The sequence below is a fragment of the Canis lupus genome, chromosome 5 (genome assembly GCF_003254725.2).
Source record: "Canis lupus dingo isolate Sandy chromosome 5, ASM325472v2, whole genome shotgun sequence".
NCBI classification, from domain to species: Eukaryota; Metazoa; Chordata; class Mammalia; order Carnivora; family Canidae; genus Canis; species Canis lupus.
In genome coordinates this window covers 67,601,346-67,616,782 of record NC_064247.1, presented here as the reverse complement: position 1 = coordinate 67,616,782, position 15,437 = coordinate 67,601,346, and the positions used below count along the sequence as shown (strand labels likewise).

General features: G+C 56.6%; 1 protein-coding gene across 1 annotated transcript; it reads right to left on the bottom strand.

Moving 5' to 3' along the window:
• Positions 1–2,475: 2,475 nt before the first annotated feature.
• CIBAR2 (CBY1 interacting BAR domain containing 2) lies at positions 2,476–13,641 on the bottom strand. Its single transcript, XM_049110621.1, has 9 exons — positions 13,464–13,641; positions 12,245–12,479; positions 10,211–10,279; positions 10,035–10,136; positions 9,307–9,308; positions 8,982–9,090; positions 5,103–5,216; positions 3,548–3,649; positions 2,476–2,814 (listed from the first exon to the last, which is right to left on the bottom strand). Exons 1-9 carry the CDS (start codon positions 13,481–13,483, stop codon positions 2,680–2,682), a joined length of 888 nt encoding a protein of 295 aa, XP_048966578.1. The 5' UTR covers positions 13,484–13,641; the 3' UTR covers positions 2,476–2,679.
• Positions 13,642–15,437: the final 1,796 nt, after the last annotated feature.

Genomic DNA, 15,437 nt, shown 5'->3' with positions numbered 1-15,437 from the left:
GTTCCTTGTATGTTTTAATTTTTTTATTTTTTTTAAATTTATTTATGATAGTCATACAGAGAGAGAGAGAGGCAGAGACACAGGCAGAGGGAGAAGCAGGCTCCATGCACCGGAAGCCTGACGTGGGATTCGATCCCGGGTCTCCAGGTCGATCCCGGGTCTCGCGCCCTGGGCCAAAGGCAGGCGCCAAACCGCTGTGCCACCCAGGGATCTGAGGAGCAGTGAAGGGCCCGGGGAAAGTTCCTTGTATGTTTTGAATACAAATCCTTGGTCGATAAGGGTTTTGCAAATATTTTCTCCCAGTCTATGTCTCGTCCTCTGGTTCCCTGAACAAAGTCTTCCAGGGAGTAGGAGGCTTAATTTTATAAAGTACGCGTTACCGATTTGTGTGTGTGTGTGGATAGTCTTTGGGGGTCTTGTGTTAAAACTCATCCCCAAACCCAAGGTTATGTAGATTGTCTTTTGTATTTATTCTAGAATGGTTATAGATTTGCATCTGAAATTCATCTCTGGACAGTTCTGCATGAATTTTGGTGTACATTGTGAAGTTTGTAGCTGCATTCATTTCTTTCCATATGGTTTCTGGTTAATTGTCCCTTAACTGTCTTTGGATAAGACATGGGATATTTGGCTCCATTCGGTTTGAATTTCAACACTTGGAGGATTCCACAGGCCAGCCGGTGGCCGCTAACTGTGGCTGGTGACCCTGGCACCACAGCACCACAGATGCTCCTGCTCCCCAAAATCCTGCTCCCCTGAAGCAGCAGCTCCCATCTTCCTGTGCTTGGACGAGGCTCCCCCTCACCAGGTCATCGGTCCTGACCAGGGAGTGGTGTTGGGTGCTTTCTCTGTCCTGCGCAGACACCCGCACAAGTCTCTCTGACCAGCAGCAGGTGAGCTCGCCCTCAGGGAAGAGGGGAGAGATAGCCAAGCATACAGAGGGAGAGGGACCATCCCAATCCGCTGGTCCAGAGAGCCCCCCAAAAGTCACGCTCCTTCCACCCCTGTCCACCCCACCACCCACCTCTGCCTCTAGGGCCCCAGAAGAGAGAAGCTCTGAATCTTTCTGCTGCTTCCCAAGTGGCCATCCGCAGAGATGGTGGCGAGGAAGGCGCTGGCTGAGTCCAACCCTGGAGTTAGGAACCATTGGTCTGTTTGGTGCGCTGGGGTCAGAGCAGGAAGGGATGGGCACCTACTGTGTGCCGGGTGCCACCAGGCTGCAGGACCACCAGGTGAATAAGTGAGGCTGCTTTTCTCTAGAAACTGTCAGTATGATTTGGACACAGCTGAGGTTGAAGAAGATGTGCATTTGTGCATGCGCGTGCCTGTTTGTGTGCACACACATATGCGTGTAAAAGTATGAGATACGACCTATGGCGTAAAATGTGATGACGTGTAATATGCAATACAATCTATATGTTTTATAAATCATTATGTAGAAGATACAGAACATTTTTTTTAAAGATTTTGTTTATTTATTTGACAGAGGAGAGAGAGCAGAAGCAGGGGAGCAGGAGCAGGAGAAGCAGGCTCCCCACTGAACAGGGAACCCAATGTGGGGCTTGACCCCCAGACCCCGGGATCATGACCTGAGCCAAAGGAAGACACTTAACCTGAGCCACCCAGGTGCCCCAGATATAGAATGTTTTCATTACTTTTGGAATGGGTGTTGCCCCTGGTAGAATCAGGATGGGCTTCCCCAAGGATGTGCCACGGAGCTGGATTTGGTGACTAAGAGTCACTGTGATGAGGATGTTAATCCTGCAATGATCCCATGAAGGTTTCGTGTTCTGTACTGTGTCAATATGAAAATCACAGTCTCACCCCCTACCCTCCATCCCCCTAGACCTCTGTGATGTGTCCTTGGTCCCAAGGTTATCCCTGCACATCATGTCCACGTGTTAGGGGTGACTCACATCCCCCCAAAACTCATATGTTGACATCATAACTCCCAGTGCCTCAGAATGTGGCCTTATTTGGAAATAGAATCTTTGTAGATATAATTAGTTAGGGTGAGGTCACACTGGATAGGGTGGATCCGTACTCCAATAAGACTGGTGTCTGTATAAAAAGAGGGAATTTGGACAAACACACACACACACACATACACACACACACACACACACACACACACGGAGAATGCCATGTGGGGATGCAGACCAAGATCAGAGTGCCGTGTCTCCAAGCCAGGGGACGCCAAAGATGGCCAGCAGGCGCCGAAGGCCAGGGGGAGGCCTGGAGCAGATCGTCCCTCACGTCAGGAGCAGCCCACCCCGCCTGCTTCTAGATCTCGGACTGCAGGCCTCCCTCCCGAGCTGCTGCGGGAGAGTAAATTCCTGTTGTTTGAGCCTCCAGCTTGCGGTGCTTTGTTACAGCAGCCCTGGGAGACTAATCCACCCTCTTCACAGCATTAGCAGAGGTTTAACCCCTCAAGTCCCCAGGTCATAAGCTGCAAAATGAGACCCAGTACGACTCAGGTTACGACGCACTCCACGTTTATTGAGCACCTATGAGGCACCAGGCACCATGCTAAGCCCATGGATCCCCAGAGTGACGTGTGAGGTGAGCGAGATTGCCCCTGTTGTGCGGACAAGGAAACAGGCTCAGAGAACATGAGACTCACCTGGGGGGGTGGGGGGGATGCAGCGGAGCCCCCAGCCCACCCCCAGCCCCTATGTTTCAGACTGGGGAGCTCTGGCCCTCTGGATGGGGCGTCTGCCCCTGCCCCGTGAGGTCCTCCACGGGGTCCTCCTCCGCAGAGTGGTCCGTGCTCTCCTCCTCTCCCCTCTGGCTCTGTATGGCCGTCTGAGTGCTCTGAATGACACAGCAACAGCATCAGTAATTACAGGGGCGGCGACAAGTGTCTGCAATTTCTAAGAGCTTCCTGGAGATTGGTTCACCTAGTACTCCCCACAGCCCTGCAGGTGAGGGGGGCACTGTTATTAGCCTTACTTTGCGAGGAGGAGTCTGAGGCACAGACAGGTTAAGGAGCAGTGGGTTCGGACCCAGGTGGCCCAGCTGGGGGCCATGCTGGCTTCACTGCCTAGAGAGGATTATTCAGGAAGCCTGCCACCTCCACTGTGGGGTAAGGCTCCCCCTTGCCCCCCACTCAGTGACTAAACCTCTTCTGATGGGCAGTGAGGCTGCTTGGAGTCTTTATTTGTCTCATTTGGTTGAGACTCAGAGTCCTGCAGGAATACGGATGCGCTTTGCTGAGCTCCTAGGATAACACGTACCATATGACTTTCCTAAAATATGAGAAATTCAGACTTTTGAAACCTATGGGCCCATGGGCTGGGAACTAGGAATGACCTGCCCAGAGCCCCCGCTTCTCAGTGGACACACTTCAGGATGCCTCCGGGGGGCTCTCAGGACACGCAGTGGCTGCCGCGTGCTGGGCTCTGAGCTACGGATCACCGGCTCAGACTGGCCGGTCCAGGTCGGACCCCGGGGCAGGTCTCCACACTCCCCGAGCAGAACCTCGTGGAAATCCCTGCTCTCAGATGGCCCTCGTCACAGGATGAACACTCCCAGCCCCAGTGCTCACCTGGCCAGCGAGAGACCACGGGACAGTTGGGGAGGGGGTGGTATCCTTGAGTGGCCGGGCATCGTGATGTCCATAAACCCCATGCGTCTTGGCTCTAAAATCCTGCCACGGAGAGACCAGGGCCAGCTGTTTCCAATCAGGAAAGAAAGGAAGGGGTGTGGGGAGGAAGGAGGGGACGGAGGCGATGCACAGCGGGCACTCCCAGAACCCCGACCTGGCCCAGGTCCTGTGTGGGAGCTTCCTGCGATCTACACTAGCCCGCTAAGTGGGCGTCAGCATCCCATTTCATAGACGGGGAAACAGGCCCAGGGAGCCTACGTAACACATCCATAGTCACACAGGAAAATTAGAGATTGCTCTTGCCCCTAAAAGAATATCGTAGAGATAAGTGGGCACACCAGAGCCTATCTGGTCTGCATTTAACCTCATACGGTGGTTTTAAAGCTTACCCACAAGCTGGAATACAGTTCCCTTCCCCTTGAATACATCCCTAGTGACTGACTCACTTCGAAGGCGTGGACTGCGGCCGAAACGACACTAAATTACCTCTAAGATTAGGTTATAAAAGGCGATACGTTTTCTACCTACCTCTGTCACAGGATACTGGCTTTATTTTTTTATTTTTAAAATATTTTTAGGAGCGGGGGAGGGGCAGAGGGGAGAGAGAATCTTAACCCCACCACAGGGTTCGACCTCACGACCCTGAGACCCTGACCTGAGCTGAAACCAAGAATCAGACACATAACCCACCGTGGGGCGCCCCAGGATGCTCGCTCTAGACCAGCTGTGGTGCTGCGAGGAAGCCCCCCGCCACCTGGAGAGGCCTCGGGCAGGCAGGCCTTCGGGCTGCAGACCCCTGAGGAGCCAGGCAGGGCGGGCTTTGGGGCCCGAGCTCGGAAGAACCCCATATTTGGTCTAATCCTCTGCTCTCACTGTCTTGCAATTCTTAATAATTGTTGAACAGAGGGCCTACATTTCCATTTTGCCTGAACCCTGCAGACCCAAAGGCCGGTCCTGAACCCAGAAAACAGCCATCACCCGCCAGACGCGGGGTAGGAAGCCTCATACATGACTCCAGCCCCAGCTGCCAACTGAACACCCAGGAGAGACCCATGAAAGAGCATCCAGCGGAGCCACCGACCCCGAACCAGAGGATCATCGCAGCAGCCCAGCTGCTGTGCAGCGAGGGGTTTTACAGGTCAGCCAGCGCCTGCTCCATTTGCAGCCACCGTAAGCCCTCGTCCGCACCCGAACGGCAGCAAGCCTCCGCCTGGGATGCTTTTTGTCACTGTTGACTCATTTGCTTGTTTTTTAAACACCCAAGTCATGGTGAAAATGTTGATATTCCAGAAAGATAGAATTGGGAAAATTCTCCACCTCTGGTTTTGGCAGCCGGGGGCAGATAAAGAAAAGAATTCATCAGCACGAGTCTGCGAAACTGTAACAATCGCAAAATGCTGCCAATAAAAATTGCTCCTATGAGGATAACCAGAAGCAAACAGAGTCGGAGTCCCGTACCGCCAACTAGCAGGTGGGGCATCTGTGGTGTCCCTACCTCCAGGTCTCTCTCCAGGTCATAGCTGTCCAGGCTCTGGAAGGCGCTGGAATAGACCTCCACCGCTTTGGCGTGGAAAACCATCTCAATGGTGACAAAGTCGGAAAGGATTTTCTGTGGGGAGAGAAGCCCGAATCACGCAAGCGGCACTGGCCCAAGGAGAGTCCGGGGTCACCTTGAATGTGGAGCAAATGGGCGGGTGGGGGTAGTGTTAGCTGTCCTCTGGGGCGGGGAGGTCCTAAGGCAGTGTCACTCTGCTCAGCAAGCGCTTTCGGGGTTCCTACGGCATGCCTGGCTCCAGTGAGGCCTGCTGCTGTGTGCCAGGCCCCATAATGTGTGCCAGCACCCCTACTGTGTGCCAGCACTCCTACTGTGTGCCAGGACCCCCTACTGTGTGCCAGACCCCCCCTACTGTGTGCTAGGCCCCCTACTGTGCACCAGGACCCCTGCTGTGCGCCACCCCTACTGTGTGCCAGGCCCCCTACTGTGCGCTAGGACCCCTATTGTGTGCCAGGACCCCTGCTGTGCACCAGGACCCCTGCTGTGCACAAGGACCCCTACTGTGTGCCAGGACTCCTACTGTGCACCAGGACCCCTGCAGAGCGCCAGGCACCCCCTGCTGTGTCCTGGACCCCTGCTGTGCGTCAGAACCCCTACTGTGTGGCAGGCACCCTCTACTGTGCGCCAGGCATCCCCTACTGTGTGCTAGCACCCCTCTCACTGTCCACCAGGCCCCCCCTACTGTGCACCAGGGCCTTACTGTGTGCTAGCACCCCCTACTGTGCACCAGGAACCTCCCTACTGTGTGCCAGCCCCCCTACTGTGTGCTAGCACCCCCCACTGTGCACCAGGAATGCCCCTCACTGTGCACCAGGCCCCTCTACTGTGTGCCAGGCCCCCCTACTATGTGCCAGAACCCCTACTGTGCACCAGGCACCCACTACCATGTGCCAGGCCCCCTACTATGTGCCAGCACTCCCTACTATGTGCCAGGCACCTCCTACTATGTGCTAGCACCCCCTCACTGTGCACCAGGCACCCCCAGACTGTGCACTAGGCAACCCCCTGCACTGCGCACCAGACCCCCTGTGTGCTAGCACCCCCCCACTGTACACCAGGCACCCCTCTACTGTGCACCAGGCAACCCCCCCATTGTGCACCAGACCCCCTACTGTGTGCTAGCACCCCCTCACTGAGCACCAGGCACCCCCCACACTGTGCACCAGGCCCCCCTACTGTGTACCAGGCCCCCCCTACTGTGGTAGCACCCCCTCACTGTGTGCCAGGCACCCCCCCCACACTGTGTACCAGGCACCCTCTACTGTGCGCCAGGTACCCCCTACTGTGCACCAGGCACCCTCTATGGTGCTCCAGGCCCCTACTATGTGCCAGCACCCCCTACTGTGTGCCAGGTACCCCCAACTATGTGCCAGCACCCTCTACTGTGCACCAGGCACCCTCTACTGTGCTCCAGGCCCCTACTATGTGCCAGCACCCCCTACTGTGTGCCAGGTACCCCCAACTATGTGCTAGCACCCTCTACTGTACACCAGGTACCCCCTACTGTGCGCCAGGCACCCTACTATGTGCTAGGCCCCACCTTACTATGTGCCAGCACCCCCTACCGTGCACCAGGCCTTCACAGAGACTCCCACTTTGCGTTGGGCCCTGGCAGGACACAGGCTTGGGGCGGGGGAGGAGCCTGCAGTCTGGGAACACCCCGTTTCCCATAAACTTTGGAACTCCCTGGCCAGGGAGGCAGGCTCTGAGGAGGTCTCCAAGCCAGCACAGGCGAGGAAGGGGAGAAGGGCCAAAACGGGGAGCGCCTGCCTCCTGACTCCTGCCTCCCTCCTGCCCCCCCAACCCTCCAAGCCGACCTGGTGGTGAGCGCTGCAGCCCAAGAGGTGGGGCCTAGGCCTTCTCCTGTCACTCACTGACCTATGACTGATCCTGTCTGAGCCCCCGTGTCTCCATCTGCACGGCGGGGCCCAGAGTGGCCCCAGTTCACGAAGCCCCCCCGAGATTCAGTTACCCAGTAGCTCTGTCTGGCTGCCCTGAATCAGCACCAGCCCTACCTGGGGGTTTGTGAGAAATGCACGTTCTCCAGCGCCCCCAGACCCACGGAATGGGGCTCCAGGGTGGACCCATCGCGGGGTGGTCTGCGTGTGAAGCAGCCCTCCAGGAGCTCCCTGACCCACGCTCGGCTGCGGGAAGGCCTGCCCGGAAGCGTTACCCACGTGCTTTTACAGGAGCCGGAGAGCTCTCCTGTGCTTAGGATCATTTTATTAGAAATGTGACCTAAAACTATACACTGATAGTCATTATCTCAAGTTCTGCGTTTTTTCGCTTTTAAAACTGGGAGAGTTCTTCGGGGGGGATGGTTTGGAGAAATGCCTCTTACAAACCTAATCCCCAAAGTCTGAAAGGTGCCTATTTTAAGCTGCATGCGCTTCTTGGCCTCTAACTGTGCCAAGAATCTTGTCCTAAACCCTTGCCAGCACCCCGCTTGCCAGGGCCCCGCGTTCAGGCCTCATAAACATCAGGTGCTGAATAACGGTCTGCTGGTACTTTTAGGTCCTGCCCGCAACGTGGATGCTTAAGCGCTAACCCCCACAGGTTTCTCTCACTTGTGCATTCATTTACTCGCCCATTCACTTCCCAAATATTTACTGAGTACTGCTCAGCGCAGGCCCGGACCCAGTGCAGGGACCCAGCGGGGGACACGACACACAGGCGCCACGTCATGTCCCGTGTGTGACTCACGTGGCACCAACAGGCGGGGGGCGGGGTGGGCAAGTTGCCCCCTACACTCTTCACCCCGCGATGATTGGCATGTGTCATGGGTCTTCCCCAGGGTATCAACTCCATGAGGACAGGGGCCTTGCTTCTCTGACTGTGGTGTCCCAGCGCCAGGCACAGTGTCTGGCACATAGTAGGTGTGTATTCAACATTTGTTGGGTTGATGAGTGAGTTAAAAATACAATTAACCCATCTACCCTGGGATAACTGCCCCCAGGGGGCGCAGAGCCATGAATTAATGTCAGGGATGGACTGAGCTGGGGCTCCCGGTGAGTTTCCCTGAAGATGAGGTGTTAACTTGACGCAGAGTGAGGGCAAAGCCTTCCTGGCAGAGGGCATGGCCTGTGCAAAGGCACTGAGGTGTGTCGGGGTTTGGTGCCCTGCAGCTTGGATTGCTGCGTCCAAGATAAGGCTGGGCTGGGGCTTCCCGAGGCTTGGGGAGGATTTCTATCTTTATCTTTAGAGTAAGGGGGGTCATGGGAGGGTACGTAACCCAGGAGTGATAAATGGCAGCCGCCGTTTGTGAGACCCCTGGGACTGTAACGTGGGTGCGGGGGGTGCTGAGAGTGGGTGCAGGGATCTCCGTGACCGGCTGGGGCTCCAGGATTCTGGGTCACACTGTGGGGTGGAGTGGGGGAACGGGGAGGGGGGGTGGAAGGAGGAGGCACCTGTGCCCCCCCACTCCTTGTGCCTAACCATAGCTTACTCAGTCAAGGGCAAAGAAAGAAGGAGGAAGTCAGAGCAGTGCTGTGGGTCCTTGTGTGGAAAGGACGGGGATTTGGGGTGGTGGTGGCAAAGCCTGCCAAATTCTCCTGGTGGGAGCTGGGCCTGGGTGCTTAGAGGCAGGGCCTTCCCCTGCAGCCATAGGTCAAGATTAGGTGTCCTGGGAGCCCAGGCTCTGAGACCCGTCCGGGCAACTGGCAACACATGCTCACGTCCACACATCTGTGCTCACAAACACCGTATGTACACATGTGCATGTGCGCTCACAGGTTCACACACAGATCTGCACACACACGTGTGTGTTCAAACACACACTCGAGGCCAGAGTACTTCCAACACTGGGCCGCCCACACCTACCTGTAGGTCCTTCAGCTTCTGCTTCTGGAAGGTGTCGATCATCTCCTCCAGCTGGTGGGTGGTACGACTGGCATCCACTGAGGCCCTCTGCACACTTGTCTCTGCCTGGCTCCAGAGGCAGGAAGTGTCACGGGGCGGTCCGGGCCTTTACACACTACTCTGGATCGTTTCCCATTCTCCCTTTGGGTCATCTCTCCTGCCTCATGGACCTCTCTTGCCAATTTGGTCATCAGAGGAAAGGCCAAGCTGGACCATGGTGAAAGGGCCAGGCGCTGTTTGGCCAGACCTGCTTACTGGCTGTGTGACCCTGGGCCAGTCACAAAACCTCTCTGAGCCTCAATCTCTTTGCCTGTAAGCAGGGGACAGTAATAATACTGCTTTGCAGGGTTGTTGAAAGAATTAAACAGTGGGCACCTGCTGAGCTATTACTATAAAGGTGTCCCACCTTTGATAATAATTCCTGCGTGTGGAATGTTTTTAGGTAATTAATTTGTCTGACCCGACTGGTCACCAGGCACACGGAGAACCTGGAATTTAGAGTTAGAGACCGTCAGAGTGGAGTTCCACGTTTGCCCCTTGCCTCCCCTGTGTGACCTCGGGCAGGTCACCTTTCTTGGCCTCAGTTTCCCCATCTAGACAGTGGGCATGAAGCTAGAGGTGCCCACATCCATTGAGCATTCAGTGAGTAGGCCTGGTAAGGAAGTGGGGCCTTGGAGGGGGTGACTTGCTGGCTTGCTGAACAGTGTTAATGAGGGGACACACTCAGGTCTCCTGACCCCCCAGCCCACCGCCTGCCCTGCACCTTTGACTTGCATCCTGAGCGCACAGCTCTGCACACACCTGCCCAGGTAAAAGCTCACCTCGTCGTTCCGTGGGGTCATTCCTCACCTGCCATGAGCCTCTGCCTTCCCCCCACAGACACGGGGCACTCACCTGGGTCTGAGAACGGTGTGGTTAAGGAGCCAGGTTAACCAGCAGCCCCTACCCAGGGGACACCCGCGACCAATGGCCACCCTGGCCCAGCAGTCTCAGGCCCACTTCCAGGAAGGATACAATCATTTGCCTGTCCGAAGGGGACTTCTGCCTCAGTTTCTCCAGCTTTTCCAATTGTTTGATCTCGTTCTTCTGGACTTGCTTGAATTTCTTGATCTCGGCCTAAAGGGAAAAGGAGGGCCGTTTCCTGGTTGTCCCGGCGGGCCAGACCCCATCAGGCAGTGCCCCTTGCTCACCCGTGTCTGCTTGATGTGCGCCCCATAGAGTTTCATGGGGTGGATGACCTTGGTCTCCAGCCTCTCGACCTGGGGGAGCGTGGACAAGCAGAGTCAGAGCAGATGGAACCAGGGGGTGCGTGGAGCCGGTGTGGGCTCCAGCCTACATTCGTAGAGTGCTGCGTGCACACCCGTAGCTGCATGACAGGAGCCCGTGGCGGGGGCGTGGAAGCACGAGACACCCTCCCTCCCCGCTTACGGTTGAGGATACCTGCCTGTGCTCACGGCTCTACCTCCCCAAGGCTCGGGCGATCCGTTTCATCTCACGAGCCTCGTTTCCTCCCTGTAAAATGGGCATAACGGCCGTGCCCACCAAGGGTTTCGTGACAGTCCTTCGGGTGCCACTGCCAATTCAGTTCTCCAGCCCGCCTTACCGTCCCCACTGCGGGGACTAGTAGGTGCACTTGGAACATGAAGTAGCCCGGGATTCAGAGCTGACTGAGCTGAGAGCCCTATGCAGCCCCCGAGAGCACAGCAGGGTGTATGAGGGGGATGCCTGACGCCCCTGAGTCAGTCCCTGAGAGTCAGACTTAGGAGCCTCCCATCCCTTCCCCTGGGCTCCTTAAAACCCTGATTGCCAGTCACCCCCCACCCCACCCCAGGGGTTCTGAATGAGCAAGTCCTCAGTGTGGCCCAAGAATCTGCATTGCTAACAAGTCACAGGTGAGGCTGAGGCCTTGAGGACCAGTGGCAGGGAGATCCCCTGAAATTTTGGCTTGCCAGATGCTCCAGGAGATCTAGAAGCCCCACCAGGCCCCTTCCTTTACCTTGTCAAGGCTTATGACCCTGCTAGGGTAAACACAAATCTTAAATAAATAATAATAATTCTCCCAGGAGTCAACTTTTAAAAATAATAATAATTTTCCCAGGAGTAGAAAGGAAAAGAGACTTTCCCCCTTGCTTTCCTTACAGCATTTTCTTTTAGAAAACCTGCAATTGTAAATCCCTTTCTTCTGTCCCTTTGGGACTCATGTAAACCTTTCTAAAAGCTAAATAAGATTCTTGATGGTTTACAAGCTGGGAATGGCAGGCGTGTCTTTGAAATGTAAACATCGAGGATGACAGGTCTCTAGGGAGTTTGCTCAGGTGCCTGGTTCCAAGCCTGTGAAGACCTGCTTGTTACAGAGAGAAGTTTTACTCTTCCTTCGGAGAGAGGCCACTCACTGACACAGGTGGCCACCCTGTCACCAGGTGGAATTAGGAATGGTGGGGGGACGAATGGTGCCATTAGTCCTGCGTCCTGAGACGGTGAGTGTGGGGTTGTTTCTGCCTGGCTGTGTAGAGGAGTGAGGTTTTTTTCTTTCCTTTTTTTAAAGATTTTATTTATTCATGAGCGACATACACAGAGAGAGAGGCAGAGACACAGGCAGAGGGAGAAGCAGGCTCCACGCAGGGAGCCCGAAGTGGGACTCGATCCCGGGTCCCCAGGATCACACCCTGAGCCAAAGGAAGATAGATGCTCGACCACCGAGCCACCCAGGCGTCCCCGAGGCAGGGAGGTTCCTGTGTGCCAGCCCCTGTGCACTGCCTGCAGTGTGTGCTACAGTCTGGTTTCATGCTTATTCCAAAGAGAAGCTGGTTGGTTCAGAGGACTCTCCAGGGCTGGCAGGTGATTTTTATTTTTAGCTCTCTCTCTAACACCCTGCTGCCTCCTCACCGCAGCCGCCAGGATTTCTCCGGGTCCTGGGCTCCAGGCATGTGCCTCCGATCTGGGACTCCTGGGGCCCACAGCACCGCCCTCAGGCTGGGCTTCCTGGGGTCCTTGCCTTGTCTGGCTTTTGTCCAGCACCACAACGTTTCCAGGCTCTCAGCCCCATGGCACGGGGCAGGGGGGTGGGGAGTGTATGACCGGGGAGGGAGCTCTATGCGTGTCCACCCCTCACGGACACCTCTTTAAGAGACATGTGCACTAGCTGTGCCCCCTGCAGCGCAGCTCCAGCCCTCAGACCTGAGCCCAGCAAGGGGCCCAGGGTCCCCGTGGGCGCCCCCGCCTACCTCGGCCTGCCGATAATCCTGCACTTTGGCCAGGTCCTCAGCGAAGTTCCTCACGGTGGCCCGCATCTCAGGGTTCTCGGTGTTGGCGAAGTCGATGAGCTGTTTGACCAGCTGGTCGGCCTTGTCCCTCAGCCGGGCCGTCTTGCGGGTGTAGGCGGCCAGCAGTGAGCAGAACTGGCCAAAGTACTTCTCGGCATTGGTCACTGTGTTCTCCATCACCCGCACCTGGCTGTTCCTGGGGAGGTGGGAGCCTGAGAGGCCGTTCTGGGCCATGACACCAGGGCAGGTCGGGACAGCAACGCAGAGGTCACCCACCCATCACCCTGCACCTAGCTGGCCAGCTCCCTGCCCGGGGCCTGGTTCCATCTGATGATGCTCATGGTTCTATCAAGGCAGATCTGGGAGGCCAGCCAGGTCGCAGGCTGGTCAAGTGGCCGGCAGGGATGCAAAGGCTGCTCTGGCTCCAAATCCAGCCTTACCCTCCCTGGGACCCTGAGCGGGGCTTTAGCATCTTCCTGGCAGTTATTCATCCTAGCTGCAAGGGCCCCTCCCTCCAGAATCCCCTGATTCTGCCTCCACCTCCCACCCTGACCTCCCTGAGCTGTTCAAACTGTCTCCCTTCTCTGAGCCCTGAAGGTTGTTAAAAAATGAATAAACTTTTTTGGGAGGGCCAGGTTTAGGTTTACAGAAAAATTAAGTGGAAGGTACAGAGGGTTCCTCAGAGCACAGGCGGTTTCCCTATCATTAGCAGGGGCTGCGTGTTTTGAGAAGCACCTCGAGTGGTTTCAAGGTTGAGTCTGCGATCTTCAGAGGAACCAGGCACCAAAATAAATGGATAAGGGGCAGGCAAGCCCCAAGGGAGCGTTGATAAAACCTGGTCAGAGAGGGTGTGGTCAGGGACCATTCCACGGGGGCTGGGGGTGTCGTCTGGGGGGCTCTGAGGCGCGAAGAGAGGTTTTGCAGGTGGAGCCGAATGAGGGAAAGAGGGGATGGATCCTGTGAATTTGGCTACCCCAGAGCTGTGGGCAGTAATGCCAGAGAGAAGAGGTCAGATTCTGGAAGTTTCCCTGGCCTTCCCTTGACCTTGAGGTGGGACGGAGAGCAGCCTTTGCCACCACCCGCCCCAGGAGGCCTGGCTGCCCCCGTCTCTCTTGCTGCATCAGCCCCCCAAATCCTGCCTCCTGTCCCCTCCCAGCCAAGGCCAACGCAGGCCACTCACCTGGAGAGAACAATGCTCATTGCGATGGACGGGGGGGCACCAGCTGTCCTAGTCTAGGGGAATAAGACAGGGGCCCAGGGGTCCGGCAGGCCAGGCCAGGGAGGGGAGAGGCTGGCAGGGCAGGGCGCAGCTGTGTGGTCCCGGCTCTAGGGACGCTGCCACCTGGTTGCCAGGCAACGTGGCCACCCACAGCCACCCTGGGAGGAGCCCCAGCTGGTTGCCTGGCAACGTCTCCCCAGGCCAGCCTGGCTGCGGGGAGGGGTCCCAGAGGACCCCAAAGCCCCCCTCCACCAGTACACTTCGTTTGACTGGATGTTCTGTGGAGCCAGGCAGTGTGGGGGGGTCCAAGGAGGCAACAGAGATGGGATTCAGGGCAGCTTGCGTGGGGCTCAGCCTGCACGGGAGGGAGGGTCCTTCCTAGCCATGAGGGGTGCCGCCCTGCCTCCCCCCAAAAGTCTGGGAGTGGTGGGCAGGGTCCTGGGATACCTGCTTACTCGGGAGGGAAAGCACAGAGTCACTCTGGGGGCGCCTGAAGCCATGTAGCTGAATGGAGGTGGCGGGACACCAGCCCAAAGGGACTTTTTAACATTTCCATCATCATTTTATCATTTTTCCCCTTCTTTATAAAAAACAGTTCTTGCTCATTGTTAGAAAAGTACGAAAGTACGACACGGAGAGAAAAGCCAAGACCACGCTTAAGAAATCATGCTAAAGGGGCACCTGGGTGGCTCAGCGGTTGAGCATCTGCCTTCAGCTCAGGGCGTGATCCCGAGGTGCTGGGATCGAGTCCCGCATCGGGCCCCCTGCGTGGAGCCTGCTTCTCCCTCTGCCTGTCTCTCTCTCTCTCTCTCTCTCTCTCTCCATCTCATGAATAAATAAAATCTTTAAAAAAAAAAAGAAATCATGCTAAAGATACAACACATTTTACAAAGGGTAAGATGTATTCATTTCATGGTCTGTACATTTTACCTAAAGAAGTGTGGAAGTGGCAGCGACGACGTAGGAGACCGGGTGGGAAGATGGACCAAACACACACAGCAGAACGTTGGCAACTGTTGCTGCCGCGGCTCCCCGGGCGAGTCTGCTCATTTGGTGCATCTGGAAGCTAAACGCGGGCTCTCATCCCAGCCCCCAGCCCTGCTGTGTGACCTTGTGCGGGTCGCCTCCCCTGGAAAATGGGATCCTGACAATAGCTCCTTGGCTCGTCCTCCCTCGTTAGGAGAGAGAAGTCTCTGGAGTGAAGCAAAGGGGACAGGGCAGGGGCCAGACGCCCACTGCAGTTCCTCGCAGGCAGGTGGGCCCGGGGTGGTGACTCCCTGTGCTGCTGCTGCTGCCTGGCCGCGCCCTACGCTGCCCTGCGCCCTGTGCTCCCTGCGGGCCCTGGGCGATGCGGAAACACCCTACAGAGCTCCCCACCTCCTCCCACCCCGGTGCCCTGAGGCTCTTCCCTGCAGGAAGCCAGGGAGCGCTGGGGTGGGGGCTCCTGTACCCCTGCCCTGTGCAGTGCACCTGGTCACATCCCTCTCACATTCTTGGCTCCCTTCACTCTTGGCGGCTGCACTGAGTAGAACAGGGTCCCCCCACCCCGGCCAAATGTCCCCCTAGAACCTCCGGAAGGGATCTTATTTGGAGAGAGGGTGAAATTGCAGGTGGAATTAGGTGAGATGAGTCATGCTGGAGGACTGTGTGCTCTGGTCCAACGACTGATGTCCTCATAAGAAGAAGAAGCAGAGACCCAGGGAGACAGTCGTCTGGCACGGGGGCTGAGACTGGAAGGGTCTTGCCCCGGAGCCCTCAGAGGGAGCTCGGCCCTGCCCACACCCTGATTGTGGACCTCTGGCCTCCAGACTGTAGGATAAACCTCTGTCGTGTTAAGGCCCGTTTCAGGATGGCAGCCCCAGGACACTTGCACGTCCCCACATGCTGTGTCCTCCTGTGTCCAGCCTCTCTCCCTCACTAGGGGCTGGTGACCTG